Below are 16,849 nucleotides of genomic sequence, written 5' to 3'. Positions count from 1 at the left end.
TTCAGTCTTTCCCAGCATCAGGTGGCCTAAGTATTGGAGTTTCAGCTTCAACATCAGACCTTCCAATGAATATTCAGGACTGATTTCCTTTAGGATGGGCTGGTTGGTTCTCTTTACAGTCCATGGGACGCTCGAGTCTTCGCCAACACCATAGTTCAAAAGCATCAATTCTTCGGTGCTTAGTTTTCTTTATAGTCCAACTCTCACATCCATGATGACTGGAAAAACCATAGCTTTGATTAGATGGACCTTTGTTGGCAAAGTAATGTCTCTGCTTTTTAATATGCTGTCTAGGTTGGTCATAGCTTTTCTTTCAAGGAGCAAGCTTCTTTTAATTTCATGGCTGCGGTCACCATCTGCAGTGATTGTGGAGCCCAAGAAAATAAAGTCTGTCACAATTTTCATTGTTTCTCCATCTATTTGCTGTGAAGTGATGGGACCGGATGGCCTGATCTTACTTTTTTGAATATTGAGTTTTAAGCCAGCTTTTTCACTGTCCTCTTGCACTTTCATCAAGAGGCTCTTTAGTTCCTCTTCACTTTCTGCCGTAAGTGTGGTGTCATCTGTATATCAGAGGTTATTGATATGTCTCCAAGCAGTCTTGATTCCAGTTTGTGCTTTATCCAGCCTGGCATTTTGCATGATGTACTCTGCATATAAGTTAAATAAGCAGGGTGACAAATTACAGCCTTGTCTTACTCCTTTCCCAGTTTGGAACCAGTCTGTTATTCCATCTTCAGTTCTAACTGTTGCTTCTTAACCTGCATACAGATTTCTCAGGAGGCAGGGGTAAGGTAGTCTGGTATTCCCATCTCTTGAAGAATTTTCCAGAGTTTGTTGTGGTCTATACAGTCAAAGGCTTTAGCATAGTCAACAAAGCAGAAGTAGATGTTTTTCTGAAATTCTCTTGCTTTTTCGATGATCCAGTGGATGTTGGCAACTTGATCTCTGGTTCCTCTGCCTTTTCTAAATCTAGCTTGAACATTTGGAGTTCACGGTTCACATACAGTTGAAGCCTGGCTTGGAGAATTTTGAGCATTACTTTGCTCTAGTGTTTGTGTTTTGTTAGCTGTATATATTTATATATAAATATCTGTAAATATAAAGAGGGGGAAACTTAAGTGAGGAAGGAAAAGGATGAGAAAGAAGTAAGGAAGTTAGATAAAGAATTGGAAGTCCCTTATTTCAGGGACTGTTGTACTTACTCTTGTGAGTTCCTACACTTAACCTCAGTGCCTTAAGGAAAATGTAGACATCTCTTATTGCAGCACAGACCCCAAACACTGCCAAAGGTATAAACTTAACCCACTTGATTAATCAGCCTCTTTTTGTTTTTATGTTTATATTTAATTTCTTTACAAAAAGATTTGAGGGTGTCTTGGAATTGGGTCACAAAATGAAGGAAAGTTATTTGAAATAGTTGAGAGAAAAGCTTGTTGAGAATACTAGATTGAATTTAGAAACCTGATTTTGAGTTCTCACTTGTTCCTAACTGGCTAAGTGGTCTTGAAATCAAGTCAATACTGTTAATTTAATTGTTGATAAAATCTGTGATCTCTATTCTGTTTACTTCTTTAATCTCTTGTTAAAATTTGAACTTAAAAAATTAAATGAATGATTTCTAATTGCTTTCTTAAGAATAAAGTTAAAAAAAAGTTTAAAGTGTTAAATTTGACAATTTTTTACTTAGAGAATTTTATGAATTTATTTAAATGTTTGCTGTAATATAAAATTTGATATTTTTAACTAAGACTTTATCCAAATCAAACATTTTAAGAACTGCTGGCATACATTGAGGATACTGGGTGTTCAATTTCAGACCACCTCAATAAAGCAAATAACCACAGTAAAAGAGTACACAAATTTTTGGTTTCCCAGTGCATGTAAAAGTCATGTTTGCACTACTGTAGACGATGAAATGTATAATAGCATTATGTCTAAAAAAATGTACATAGCTTTATTTAAAAATACTTCATTGCTGAAAAGTACTAGCCATCATCTGAGTCCTCAGCAAGTTGTATTCTTTTTGCTGGTGGAGGGTCTTACCTTGAAATTTATGACTGCTGACTGATCAGGGTGGTGGTTGCTGAATTTTGGTACTTTAATAATGTTCCCCCTTCACTTTTTTTTTCTGAAAGAGTTTGAAAAGGATTGGCATTAGAGAAACCATTGATTAGAGAAACCATTAGAGAAACCCATTCATCTCCTTATGTTTTTTTAAGCAGAATTGTGTTCCTACCAATGGAGTAGTGTTTATACTAGCTACTGTTAAGGACATGGACACTGCCTCATAGTACTGGACACTGCCTCAACAAGCCAGCTTCCTCTGTCCATGAAATTCTCCAGGCAAGAATACTGGAGTGGGTTGCCATGCCCTTCTCCAGGGAATCTTCCTGACCCAGGGAGCGAACCAGGCTTGCCCACATTGCGTTCTTTACCATCTGAGCCACCAGGGCTTGTCATCACACACTAGCTGTCAAGCTAGGAAGCACAAAGAATGCAAATTCATTATATATCTTTATTTTAAAGTAATTACTCATCATCAGTATACTTTCAGAAGAATAATAAAAATTTTATTTGCTGATACCATTAACTGTTTTCTTTAAAACCACAAATACATATAATCACAAAACCTAAAGCTGTGATATACCTAATTCTACTTATTGTTACATAATCGTACCTGATTAGTAACTACGTAGTTTTATAGACCCGTGTAGCTTGTCAACTCAGGCCTTAATGTTTTTGTTTGAATTCACTGCTTACATTTGGGTGCATAAGCAATATACTGTACAACTCCAATTGTGACAACTAGTGTGAGTGCCAACCCTAGGGTTATGGAATACAATGACTCCTTTTTACTCAGTCTCACTTCTTAATAACCTGGTATTCTTCCCAAATAAGTCCACTGCAGAGGCTGCAGCGTAAAAATACAGTTAAACAGTGATATGTAACAAATAAGAATAACTTCATTTATTAGAAGTGATATGTAATTATACAATTTTAAATCATATTCTAGGGCTCTTTTTTTATTTAAATAAAATTTACTGAAATTGGATCACTAAGTTAGATTACTCTGAGATATCTTCCAGAGAACAGAAGTAGCATTGCTAAGTAAATTCAAAGTAAAGTGATTCTTATCAAGGTGGTGTTACTTAGTATCTACACTTGATATGCATGTACTACCACTGTTCTTTTAAACTTTTTCTGACTAACTGGAAAGATGCAGCTAGCTCTGGAAAGAAAAACGCCCAGGTCGTTAAAACTCTTTGCAAGTTGTCAAAACAGAGATTTGGAAACAGTAATAAATATAGCTTTGAACAATTATACATGAATACATTAGTCAAAAATCTATTTTGGATTCCCAGAACTTCTTATCTAAAACATGTGAAATTAACTCACATGATAAAAATAGTTTCTTTCTAGTTTTTCTGCTTTACAGATACAGTTGTTCATATATCATCAGGAATTTTATTTTAAGTGAATTGAATTTTTAGTAGCTACCCAGGGAAAATGTAATTTGCACCCCACTCCAGTACTCTTGCCTGGAAAATCCCATGGACGGAGGAGCCTGGTAGGCTGCAGTCCATAGGGTCACTAAGAGTTGGACATGACTGAGCGACTTCACTTTCACTTTTCACTTTCATGCATTGGAGAAGGAAATGGCAACCCATTCCAAAGTTCTTGCCTGAAGAATCCCAGGGACGGGGGAGCCTGGTGGGCTGCCGTCTGTGGGGTCGCACAAAGTCGGACACGACTGAAGCAACTTAGCAGCAGCAGCAGCAGTCCTGAGGATTAAGAATAGTGCCTCTGCATTGAACACCAAATTGTTCCTACTAAGCCAGAATATCTTATTATATCACAGTTCAGGAAGCACATTTACTGCATTTAGGGCTATAACCCATTGCCTCAATTTGGCAGCAAAACTGTCAGGGCAGTGTTTTTGTTTTAAATTCAAGTTTTAGACATCATGAGCTTGCTTTAAAAAACAAATGTTTTTTCTGTTTTCATCAGTTTTTGGTTGATCCCCACTGAAGATTCTTCTTGCATGTAATATAGAGCAACATTGACTCTTTCCATAAAGGACCATATTGTAAATATTTTAGGCTTTCTAGGCCTTACAGTCTTTGTCACAACTACTGAACTATACAACGGTGACATAGTGCAGCCATAGATGAATGAATTTGGTTTTATATTCCAATAAAACTTTATTTTTAAAAGCAGATAGCAGGTGAGAAACTGGCATATGAGTTAGCTTGCCAGCCACTGATTTTGAAAATCAAATACTTCTACAAGATTTGTGTGTGTGTGTGTGTGTGTGTGTGAGAGAGAGACAGAGAGAGAGAAATGACAGTTCTCTATTGGTCATCCCCCACCTTCAGTTACAGTTGATTCTTATGGAATTTACCCCCACATCCACATGTTTATATTAATACATTTTAAGCACTAGCTATTGACTTCCTGCTGTGGTTTACAAGGATTTAGATCTCTTTCCTCCTTCAGCCTCTGTGTCATATATGTACCCTCTTTATCTCTTCTGTCTTCCTAATATGCTTGGGTCAGATTTAGATGAGGTGAACATTTAGTGATTATGTTACTTTGGCTATGAGTCATTTAGTGAATGTTTATTACTTTTGTTTTTCTGTATAATATTTCTACTTATAGTTTATAATTATTATGTTTATTTTGTTGATTGTGTATTCTATGTAAAACCAAATTCCTCAATGGTTTTTGAAATCTCCTCTCAAGATATTTAATAACACTAGGTATTCTAAATCTAAATCTAAATCCCCTGTCACCATCCTGGGCATTTCTCTTGCCTGGATTTCCCATTTCTCGTATCTATACCTTCCTCACTCTTTTGGTTGCCTTCCTCATTTTAGTGGAGCCAGTAGCTTCTTCCAACTTGGCTTGTGGGAGGCTACCTCTAACCTTTACTTCAGTGTTATTCCCTTCCTGTCTCCTGTGTCTCTGTATCCAAGTGTCTTCCTTGTAAGGACAGCAGTCATAATAGATTTAAGGCCCATCCTAAACCAGTATGCTGTCCTCTTAATTATATCTGCAATGCCCTTGTTCCTATTTCCAACTAGGATCACGTTTGCAGTTTCTTGTTAGGTATAAAATGTGAGGATAATACCATTTGACCCAAGATAAAAAAGGTAATTAGGCAGCAAGTGATCCTAGCACAGGATTTGCACCAGGTCTAAAGTTGTTTTCTGAGTGATTTTTACCTAGATAAATTCTCCAAACAGAATAGATTTCAAGCTATTATCTTGCTTTCCCTTAGGTACTCATCTGTGTTTAATACTGGGAGGAAAAATAGCCTTATTGGGCTATTAACAATGAGGGTAAATATAACGATGTTTAAAGCTGATAGCTCTGCTCTCACACACTAGTGAAGTTTTTACATGCTTCAGGGAGTGTTTATTGAATACCAACTATTATCAGTTATTGTTTTAGGCACTAGGTCCACAGGAATGTGGAAGACAGAGTCCCTGCCTCTTGTGATGTGAAGTAAATGGTGATGAAAAGTGTTGTGTTAATTCAGATAACATTTGAGCAGAGACCTGAATACAATGAAATGATCAGCCAAGTAGAGAAGAACTTGCAAAGGGATAGCTTAAGCATCAGAAGGCAGTAAAGCTTTCAGAAGAACCCATAAGGAAGTAGCATGATCTGGTTACATTTAAACTTCACTGTAACTGCTATATGGAAAACAGTCTGTGGAAGAACAAAAGCCAATGGAGAATGACTAGTTATGGGCTTATTGCATTGGTCCAGGTGAGAGGTGTTGGTGATTTGGTCAAAGGAAGTAAGTAGAAAAGGAAGTAAGTAGACTGGTTCTGGATAGATTTTGCAGATGAAATCACAGGATTTGCTGAAGGATTTATTGTGAGCTATAAAGAAAGGAGAAACGTAATGGAAGAATCATGAGTTTTAGCCCTTAACCAACAGAAAAATTAAACTTATATCTAATAAGATGGGAAAAGGTTTAAAGTTTCAGGAGAAAATCACAGAATTTTCTTTTAACATGTCAAGTAGGTAGTTGGATATATGAATCTGGAGATCAAGTTAGAGCTTGAGGTAGAAATTTGGAAGTTTCAACCACAGATGATATTTATTTAAAGTAGTCTGAACTATGAATTTTCTCAATGAATAAATACTATGTATGTGTGTGTCTGTATGTTTGTGTATGTGTGTGCACACACACACACACATATATCATTATATGTATATAATCCCATTCAGTCATCATCAAACATCTACAAAGTGTTGGCTATAAGCCAGGCACTGGTGAAAAGTTCTGAGAATGAAATAGTGGTATTAGTCATTCAACATAAAAATATATAGTATTTGATAACTTTAGGTCTCTAGTAAATGGAACTTCAGGCGTTATATTAGTCATGGATTATATCACACAGCTTAGTACTAATATGTTACTTGATTCGTTCATGTTATTTTAGTATTCTATACTAGATTTTTAAACTCTTTGACTGCAGGATCTATATTACATTTTTTAAAATATCACACGTGATGCCTACCACAATTCTGGAACAATATTAATTACTCAAAGAATATTTGTTAATTGATTACATAATTTTAACTGTCAAGAACAGTAGTATTTTTTTCAGCATGTTATCTTTAGAATGCATTATGTAGGTGAGTTACCTAGTTAGAATATTAACAAATTTCTGTTCCCTAACTCTTAACTTTTAAAAATTATAATGAGTTGCATTTTATTCACTTCTTAGTAGTGTTAGTTTTTATTCCCATGTGTTTATTATTTCAATTTGCAGCCTGATTCGACTGCTGCTGAAAGAGCAATTGCTAGGCTAGCAGTGCACCCTCTTCTGAAGAAAAAAATAGATGTGCTGAAAGGTATGAATTAAATGACTTAAGCCATTTTCAGTAAATAATTTGAATAAATGGCCATTCATTTATTTACTTTTATGATTTTTTTTTAACTTTTGAGGATCTTTTACATTATAAATGTCTTTTCAAATGCTTCCAAATGTAGAAAACTACCTGAAAATTTTTTTATATCTAAAAAATTCTGTTTTTTCTAAATTCCTAAATTTTATAAATTCTTAAAATAGATAATACTCATGGTAATATTAAATACAACTGACTTTCTAAATATTTTGCTGTGCTTAGTCACTCAGTTGTGTCCAACTCTCCAACCCCATGGACTGTAGCCTCCAGGTTCCTCTGTCCATGGAGATTCTCAGGGCAAGAATCCTGAAGTGGGTTGCTATGCCCTCCTCCAGAGGATCTTTCCAACCCAGGGATTGAGCCCATGTCTCCCGCATTGCAGGCAGATTTTTTTTACCATCTGAGCCACCAAGCCCTTTCTAAATATTGATGTAATTCATATTATTACTTACCTTGCCATTTAGTCACATAATTTTTATTTATGTTTGTATATTATAAAATACAATGAAACAACTAAATGCTTCTGACACAGATTAGAAGATAATTATTTTTATGCCTGAAAACACAATTTATAATACCCTGAAATTGTATTAATACATTATTGCTATAGAAATTAAAGTTGCCATTTTATTCATTTATATTCAGTGAAGTTTTTACTGTTCTTAACATCATATATGGAAGAATAAATTTAATTTTAGAGATTTAAAAAAAATTTTTTTTTTAATTTTAGAGATTTAAAATGGATATCTCTGAGCATTTCATAAGTGTTCTGGTTTTCTTCTTTGTGAATTTGCACCTATTATATATATGTAATTTAAATTCCAACCATTCTGTTAAGTATTTCCAAATAATTTAAGAAATATGGTACTAAAACAGTGATGTTTTTTATTATTTGTTTCAGTGCTGAAACAAGTCATGTGCTGTTTCTCTTGCAGCTGCTGTCAAATCCTTTAAAGATGCAAGACAAAATGTTGTTGAAGTTAAGTCATCAAACACTGCTTCAGAAGAAAATCATTCCAAGGACACTTTGTGTTCAAATGATGATGCCAGTAAGTTACAGCATGAAGGAACTATTATCCGTGAACAAAAAGAGAAGGAAGCCAAAATATTGGCAAAGAAACCGATAAATAATTCAAAAGAAAAAATAGCCAAGATGGATCATGGACCCAAAGCAATGGATGTCCCAAATTCTCTATCAAAGCCTTCTGAAAAAGATTCTCCGGCTCCCTCAGCATCCCAGAAGACACCTTCTGACCCCAAAATGAAAGCATTAAGTAAAACCAAAAAAATGAAAGAGTCCAGTAGCTCACTTGATGTTGACAGTGATGGAGACGAATTATATGAAGAAGAGAAGGAATATTTTGATGATAGCACAGAAGAAAGGTTTTACAAACAGTCTTCCATGTCTGAGGATAGTGATAGTGGTGATGACTTCTTCATTGGGAAAGTCAAACGGGCACGAAAGAAGGAAAGCAGTTGTCGTTTTTCAGATAAGGAACAAAACCCCCCCAAAAAATTGTTGCTTGAAGAAGATATACTTGAAACCCATCAAAATTTACAAAATGATAAAAACAAGCCACGTACAGAGGCAAGGAGGTTTGAATCAGTGTTTTTCCAGTCTTTATCTGGATCTAAGAGCCTTGAAAGGTAAGAATATTTTTTCATTCTGAAATAATTATTAATTCTTAATTTGTGAAAGGTATGAAATAGCTACACATCCTGACATTGAGATGACTATCTCTCATACATAATTCTAGTTTGTACAGAATTTGTCTTTAGACTTGGCCCTCTCCAACTTTATATTGGAGTAATATATTCAAATACACGTATGATAATGCCAAATTCTTCCAGCCTCATCAGAAAATGAGATAGATAAATAATTTATCTAATTTAATATGTAGCTAATTTAAGTTTATTCCTTCACTTACCGAAGTTTTGAAACTTTTGAGTTAACTTTTGGTGAAAACTTTTGAAAATGTCTCATGTATTTCACTTTCTAAACAGAACTTTTTGAAAAGACTGTGGTGAATTTTTGTTTTGTTTTGTTTTTTCTCTTGTTGACCTAGAGCATTATTGTAAAACAATTGTTTTATACATTTTCCTGTTTCAGTATATAAGGCTGCTTGCTTGCCCTAACACCAAGTATCTCCAGACTGCTTTCTATTTGGTGGTGCTTATACTAGGTGGTCATCCTTATCCCTTCTGTAATCACTGCTTTTTCCAGCGGTCTTGTTGTAAATCAATAGGTTTAATTTCATTTGTAATTCTAATGTTAGGCGATATCTTTACATTTTAGAATAAAAATCATGGTTAGCTATCTTCTTCAGTAAACTTTTTCTATAATAAATAGGTTAGGCATAATTTTTAATAAAACAGAAAAAAAGTGATGTTGAAATTTTCCCAGAAAGTAAGAGTATTAACATATAAACCATCTTTGAAGCCTTGAAAATTATTAAATTAGTCCTTGTAGCTCCCAACTCTGCCTTCAAAAGATTTATTTTTTTTCCTCACTTGAAAATTACACACCACTATCCCTTTCTTTTCCCCAAAATTGCTAACTTACTTTTTGTTACATGTGATTCATTGTTCTAGTAAGAAAATTTTTGAAATTCTTTGTCTAGATAGTTCTCAAGCATCCAAGGTAACCAAGACAGGATATTTTATAGCCAAAAGTCATGATAAGGATGTTGAGAGAAAGATTCCTACATACTTCTGTAGTGAAATTGTGCTCAGTCCCTCAGTCATGTTGACTCTGCAACCCTATGGACTGTAGCCCGTCGGCATCCCCTGTCCATGGGATTCTCCAGGCAAGAATACTAAACGGGGCTGCTAATCCCTACTCCAGAGGATCTTCCAACCCAAGGATCAAACCCATTTCTCTTGCATCTCCTGCATTGGCAGGTGGATTCTTAACCACCTTTACTGGTGCCACCTAGGAAGCCCATAGTGATATTGGGATCTAACAAACCTTTGATGCAGCTAAAACATGGGGTTTTCATTTTTTAATTGTTTCTAGTGGGGGAGGTAAAGGAGCATGATAGTTTTTAAAGTGAGTTTTATCAACATTCTTATTATGTTGTCTTCTTAAAGTCAGAAGATTTGTTTCAATATTAAATATCTTAATGGTGTTTTTCTTCTTTTAGAAATCACAGAGAACAGGTTCCAAGAAGCAAAACCCTGGGTATGTACTAATAACTGCCTGACTTCCACATACAGTTGAGCAGTTCCTTTCTGAAGAGGAAAGAAGAAAAACTCTGGTTGCTTACTTGTTATTTAGTCATGAAGTCACGTCTGAGACTTTTGTGTCTGAGTCTTTTGTGACCCCATGGACTGTAGCCTGCCAGGCTCCTCTGTCCATGGGATTTCCCAGGCAAGAATACTGGAATGGGTTGCCGTTTCCTTCTCCAGGGGATCTTCCCGAGCCAGGGATTGAACCTGTGTCTCCTGATTCTTAACCACTGAGCCACCAGAGAAGCCTGGTTGCTTAGTAGTCTGAATAAATTCTGTGCCCACAGAAATGAAAATAGAGCATCTTGTAATTATCAGTATAGATTTTTGTTTTTTTATTTTATGTGGTTTTTTTTAACTCTCTATGTTCTGCCAGTAGGAAAGATACAGACAAAACTTATCAGTAATATTGAGTCTGTTTGATTTCAGTTCAGTTCAGTCACTCAGTCAAGTCTGACTCTTTGCGGCCCCATGGACTGCAGCACCCCAAGCCTCCCTGTCCATCAGCAACTTCCCGGAGTTTACTCAAACTCATGTCCATTGAATTGGTGATGCCATCCAATCATCTCATCCTCTGTCATCCCCTTCTCCCGCCTTCAATCTTTCCCAGCATCAGGGTCTTTTCTAATGAGTCATTTCTTTGCATCAGGTGGCCAAAGTATTGGAGTTCCACCTTCAGCAACAGTCCTTCCAATAAATATTCAAGACTGATTTCTTTTAGGATGGACTGGATCTCCTTACAGTCCAAGGGACCCTCAAGAGTCTTTGCCAACACCACAGTTGAAAAGCGTCAATTCTTCAGCACTCAGCTTCCTTTATAGTCCAACTCTAACAACCATACATGACGACTGGAAGAACCATCGCTTTGAATAGATGGACTTTTATTGGCAAAGTAATGTCTCTGCTTTTTAATATGCTGTCTAGGTTGGTCATAGCTTTTCTTCTAAGGAGCAAGTAAAGTAAAGTGAAGTCACTCAGTCATGTCCGACTCTTTGCGACCCCATGGATTGTAGCCCACCAGGCTCCTCCACCCATGGGATTATCCAGGCAAGAGTACTGGAGTGGGTTGCCATTTCCTTGGGGATCTTCCTGACCCAGGCATCGAACCCAGGTCTCCTGCATTGTAGGCAGACGCTTTTGCAAGCATCTTTTAATTTCATGGCTGCAGTCACCATCTGCAGTGATTTTGGAACCCCCAAAATAAACCCTCTTTCTGTTTCCATTGTTTCCCCATCTATTTGCCATGAAGTGATGGGACCAGATGCCATGATCTTAGTTTTCTGAATGTTGAGCTTTAAGCCAACTTTTTCACTCTTCTCTTTCACCTTCATCAAGAGGCTTTTTAGTTCTTCACTTTCTGCCATAAGGGTGGTGTCACCTGCATATCTGAGGTTATTGATACTTCTCCCAGCAATCTTGATTCCAGCTTGTGCTTCATCCAGCCTAGCATTTCACATGATGTACTCTGCATATGAGTTGAAATACCAGGGTAACAATATATAGCCTTGACGTACTCCTTTCCTGATTTGTAACCAGTCTGGGGAAACAGTGGAAACACTGTCAGACTTTATTTTTGGGAGCTCCAAAATCACTGCAGATGGTGACTGCAGCCATGAAATTAAAAGACGCTTACTCCTTGGAAGGAAAGTTATGACCAACCTAGATAGCATATTCAAAAGCAGAGACATTACTTTGCCAACAAAGGTCCGTCTAGTCAAGGCTATGGTTTTTCCTGTGGTCATGTATGGACGTGAAAGTTGGACTGTGAAGAAGGCTGAGTGCCGAAGAATTGATGCTTTTGAACTGTGGTGTTGGAGAAGACTCTTGAGAGTCCCTTGGACTGCAAGGAGATCCAACCAGTCCATTCTGAAGGAGATCAACCCTGGGATTTCTTTGGAAGGAATGATGCTGAAGCTGAAACTCCAGTACTTTGGCCACCTGATGCAAAGAATTAACTCATTGGAAAAGACTCTGATGCTGGGAGGGATTGGGAGCAGGAGGAGAAGGGGACGACAGAGGATGAGATGGCTGGATGGCATCACTGACTCGATGGACGTGGGTCTGGGTGAACTCCGGGAGTTGGTGATGGACAGGGAGGCCTGGAGTGCTGCGATTCATGGGGTCGCGAAGAGTCAGAAACGACTGAGCGACTGAACTGATTGACTGACTGACTGCTGTTCCATGTCCAATTCTAACAGTTGCTTCTTGACCTGCATACAGATTTCTCAGGAGACAGGCAAGGTGATCTGGTATTCCCATCTCTTGAAGAATTTTCCACAGTTTGTTGTGATCCACACAGTCAGGCTTTAGTGTAGTCAATAAAGCTGATGTTTTTCTGGAATTCATTGGTTTTGTCATGCTCTGATGGATGTTGGCAGTTTGATCTCTGGTTCCTCTGCCTTTTCTAAAACCAGCTTGAACATCTGGAATTTCATGATTCACGTATTGCTGAAGCCTGGCTTGGAGAATTTTGAGCATTACTTTACTAGCACGTGAGATGAGTGCAATTGTATGGTAGTTTGAGCATTCTTTGGCATTGCCTTTCTTTGGGATTGGAATGAAAACTGACCTTTACCAGTCTTGTGGCCATTGCTGAGTTTTCCAAACTTGCTGGCATATTGAGTGCAGCACTTCCACAGCATCATCTTTTAGGATTTGCAATAGCTCAACTGGAATTCCATCACCTCCACTAGCTTCGTTCGCAGTGATGTTTCCTAAGGCCCACTTGATTTCGCATTCCAGGATGTCTGAGTCTCGGTCAGTGATCACACCATTGTGGTTATCTGGGTCATGAGGATTTTTTTTGTACAGGTCTTCTGTGTATTCTTGCCGCCTCTTCTTTAGTATCTTGTGCTTCTGTTAGGTCCATACTGTTTCTGTCCTTTATTGTGCCCATCTTTGCATGAAATGTTCCCTTGGTATCATCTTTAATTTTCTTGACGAGATCTCGAGCCTTTTCCATTCTGTTGTTTTCCTCTGTTTCTTTGCATGAATCACTGAGGATGGTTTTCTTATCTCTCCATGCTATTCTTTGGAGCTCTGGATTCAAATGGGTATATCTTTCCTTTTCTCCTTTGCCTTCTGCTTCTCTTCTTTGCATTTATGAGAGAGCCATACCTTTACTCTTAGCTCTGCTACAGGGCTACATCTCTGTAGGTCATTACTGCTTAAAATCTTTCTCTATCTTATCTCTCACAGTTTGGAGTCCAAAGGCTTTTCTAAACCTTAAATGCCAAATATCTGTACCCTCTTTTCCCTTTTGTATCTGCCTGTGAACTGGCCAGTTTTTTTTTAACTGTTCTCTTTTTCTTTTTAGTACTTTGCCAAAGAGCCATCAGTACACTAATCTTTTTATTCTTTCCAGACACTTACCTTGTGCTGCAGTTCCATAAGCATGTAGCCTGCTTCCCAAGTTTTAACTAGCAACAGTTTTACTTTTTCCTGACACATAGGATACTCACTAACACATAGGATACTCACTTGTGACACATAGGATACTCACTTGCAGCCTTAGATATAGTTTCCTTACTACCTACTGCTGCTGCTGCTGCTAAGTCGCTTCAGTTGTGTCTGACTCTGTGTGACCCCATAGACAGCAGCCCACCAGGCTCCCCCGTCCCTGGGATTCTCCAGGCAAGAACACTGGAGTGGGTTGCCGTTTCCTTCTCCAATGCATGAAAGTGAAAAGTGAAAGTGAAGTCACTCAGTCATGTCTGACTGTTAGCGACCCCATGGACTGCAGCCCACCAGGCTCCTCCATCCATGGGATTTTCCAGGCAAGAGTACTGGAGTGGGGTGCCATACTACCTACTACAGAACTGCAAAACCCATGCCACATTTTTATGTTATTTTAATGACTGTATAAAGTCATTGGGAAATATGTGGTCTTATATTTACAAATACAGAATAGCTGCAAATTAAAAAATTCCCACATCTTCCTAATGAGAAGACACAAGTAGAACGTGTTTTTGTTTCTACTTAGCTTATAAATTTATGATATTTAATTTATCCATTTATTTTCACATCCAAGTATGCTTTACATAGTTATTAAAATACATATCAGTTTAGAAATACTATCTTATTTAAATTTTAAGTTACATGAAATGGTTTCATTTAACATTTTAATTCTTCACTCTTTATCACTATAGGCACTCTTGGAGTATTATAACAGATTTCTAGAGCACATGTGATTTGTACAAGATACGGGATGTTTTGAATCTGTGTGCAGTGATCTTTGGAAATTTATCCCAATTGTACACTTGTTTCAATAACATTATGATATTTTTTAAGATCTTTAAAAGGCTTCTTGACAATGATGGCTAACTAGCAGTGGAGAAATTATGCACCCCTAGGACTGATTAATAAATCGGTATTAAATTTTTTGCCTTGTCTTTCTGATCCTATAAATGTGCATTGATTCAGTCCATCCAGGCCCGTATGTCTCCCAGTACTTTGTTCAAAATAATGTAATAGAAGTTCCTCATAATGAAAGAGTTAAGAGCTAGATTACAAATTGCCACCCTCATATTTGCTGGATAACTTTATGGTCAAAAAGAACAGTGTCTTAAATTTGAGTAGATATAGCAGTTACTTTGCAGTCACAAATTTTTTGTTCAGTAACAGAAGGGAGTGGAATCAATTAATAGCCCTTTAAACAGCTCACCCATCAACGCTGTTGAATTCAATATTTTAGTTAAAACATGTGAGTTTTCTGGCTGCATTGCTTCACACACAGATATCATATGCCAATGAATCATATTCCTTTAAAAATACAAAATACTCCCCTTCTAAAATTTTGTTTCCTTATGTGTTGTCTGGACTGTTACCTTTCTTAATGTCAATGTAAAAAGGTAGAACAGCAAATACTAGGAGGCATGCAACAAACATCTATTGACAACAGAAAGCATGTGTCCCAAAATTCACTGGCCATATGTGTATTTCAACTTCAGAGTTCCCAGTAGGGCTTAGATTTTTTAACAGTGTGAGGTATTCTACTTAAGTAAAACTAAATTTCTTCCTTAAGTACTGGTTTGAGAAGATAAAATGTTTTTGTCTTCTATGCTATTTATGTATAGACTTAATTTTGTTTTCTCCTGCAGATTTTCAGCACATTGAACCTCAGAACAAGAATCAGTTTAATAAGAAAGCACAAAGAGGATTTGAAAATACAAAACAGAAATCACAGCTGCCTCTTCATCCTTCATGGGAAGCAAGCCGGCGGCGAAAAGAACAGCAATCCAAAATTGCTGTGTTTCAGGGGAAAAAAATTACCTTTGATGATTGATCTGTACTATATTTTTGTTAACTTCTCTGTCTAAGTTTGATTTTCTTCTTATTTTTTAAACTAGCTCATTATTAAAATATATATATTTAAGTAAGTCTCTGAATGGGTTATAGAAATGAGATGGTTTTGTCTTTATTTTTTTAAGTGTGTTTGTGTACGTTTAGGCTTCTGTTGATCAAGTACATACTTAATTTTAAATATGTCTAGACTGCTGTCCCTCTATAAAAGAATTTTGAGATGATAGCTATCTCACATTTTCTCATTTGGTTTTATCATGAAGTGTACTTCACTAGGTCAGCTCTGTGTTTCGTTACTTTGAAAATAAATGTTGAGTGATATTTGAAATAATAATGCAAAAATATGAGGAAAGTGTAGCTCTTTAAAACAGACTATTTTTACTGGAAGATACTCTTGGTAGCAAAACTAAGATGATAACTTTTATTATGGGTATACAGATAATAAGTTATATAAGTAAATATTAGTTTTTATTATAGTTTTAATTATTTGTAATTTTTTAGTTTTTGACTGTTTAAAATAGTTTCCAAGGAAATTTTTGGATTTCTGAATTATGTTTAGTTATTTGGGCAGCATTCATGTTCAAATGTTACAACCAACCAAAAATTGGTTTTACTGCATATAAAATTTCTGTCAAATCATAAATATATAACATACTAGACATGTGTTCTTCATAGAAACAGTTTTTGAGGAATCATAGGTTTGGAATTTACAAGAGCAAATTCTGAAGGAGATATGATTACAGAAGCATTTTCACTAATAGCTAAGCAGAGGTTATAACTCACTGAAGATGGGACTGCTTTATATTTCATAGTACTGTTATTTAAAAGGAAAACAGAATTTTAAAAATCCCTTCAAATGTTTCACTTCTTGCTACTGGGAGAAATTAAAGTTCTTGGTTAACTAAGTAATGCTAACTAAATTCTATGTTTTCTATGCATTGATCCTATTAATGATGAAATAAAGCTTTCTGGTGGTAGGAATTCAGGAACTCTGGAAAGTCATTTTTATCTTTTTCAAATGCTTAAGAGTTTAGATAATAAAGCAGTAGAATTCAAGAGGTTATACGGAAATAAAATTATTTTTGCTGTATTAAATGCAAAATTTGTTTTTTCTTTTAAGTTTGTTTACAGTTATGTACAAAATTATGTCACATTGAAATTAATTTGAATTGAAAGTTTAATTATGAAAAACTACTCCAAAAAAATTGAAAAATAATGTTTCTGTCCCTACCCAGATTTAGCTAAACCGTGAGGTTGAGAGCACTATTCGTCGACCCAACACTTCTAACCCTAACTTCAAGGAGTTAGGGTTTGACTACAAAGTTAGAAGAAAGAGGCCATACAAGACTGCTCACTTCTGACACCAACTGCAGGTTTGGAAATTGCAGGG

The 16,849-nt window shown here is 36.4% G+C and overlaps 1 protein-coding gene across 1 annotated transcript in view; it reads left to right on the top strand.

The window, feature by feature from the left end:
* The window catches only part of SRFBP1 (serum response factor binding protein 1), a 61,499-nt gene extending 44,938 nt beyond the window's left edge, over nucleotides 1–16,561 (top strand). The window contains exons 5-8 of the mRNA XM_055549795.1: nucleotides 6,795–6,876; nucleotides 7,866–8,577; nucleotides 10,074–10,111; nucleotides 15,258–16,561. Coding sequence (XP_055405770.1) covers nucleotides 6,795–6,876; nucleotides 7,866–8,577; nucleotides 10,074–10,111; nucleotides 15,258–15,442 — 1,017 coding nt within the window. The 3' untranslated portion in view covers nucleotides 15,443–16,561. The remainder of the gene's footprint in view (nucleotides 1–6,794; nucleotides 6,877–7,865; nucleotides 8,578–10,073; nucleotides 10,112–15,257) is intronic.
* The last annotated feature ends 288 nt before the right edge of the window (nucleotides 16,562–16,849 follow it).

This window comes from Bubalus kerabau, chromosome 1 (assembly GCF_029407905.1).
Source record: "Bubalus kerabau isolate K-KA32 ecotype Philippines breed swamp buffalo chromosome 1, PCC_UOA_SB_1v2, whole genome shotgun sequence".
NCBI classification, from domain to species: domain Eukaryota; kingdom Metazoa; phylum Chordata; class Mammalia; order Artiodactyla; family Bovidae; genus Bubalus; species Bubalus kerabau.
Note: the sequence above shows the minus strand (reverse complement) of the source record. Positions and strands in the feature narration are given on the sequence as shown.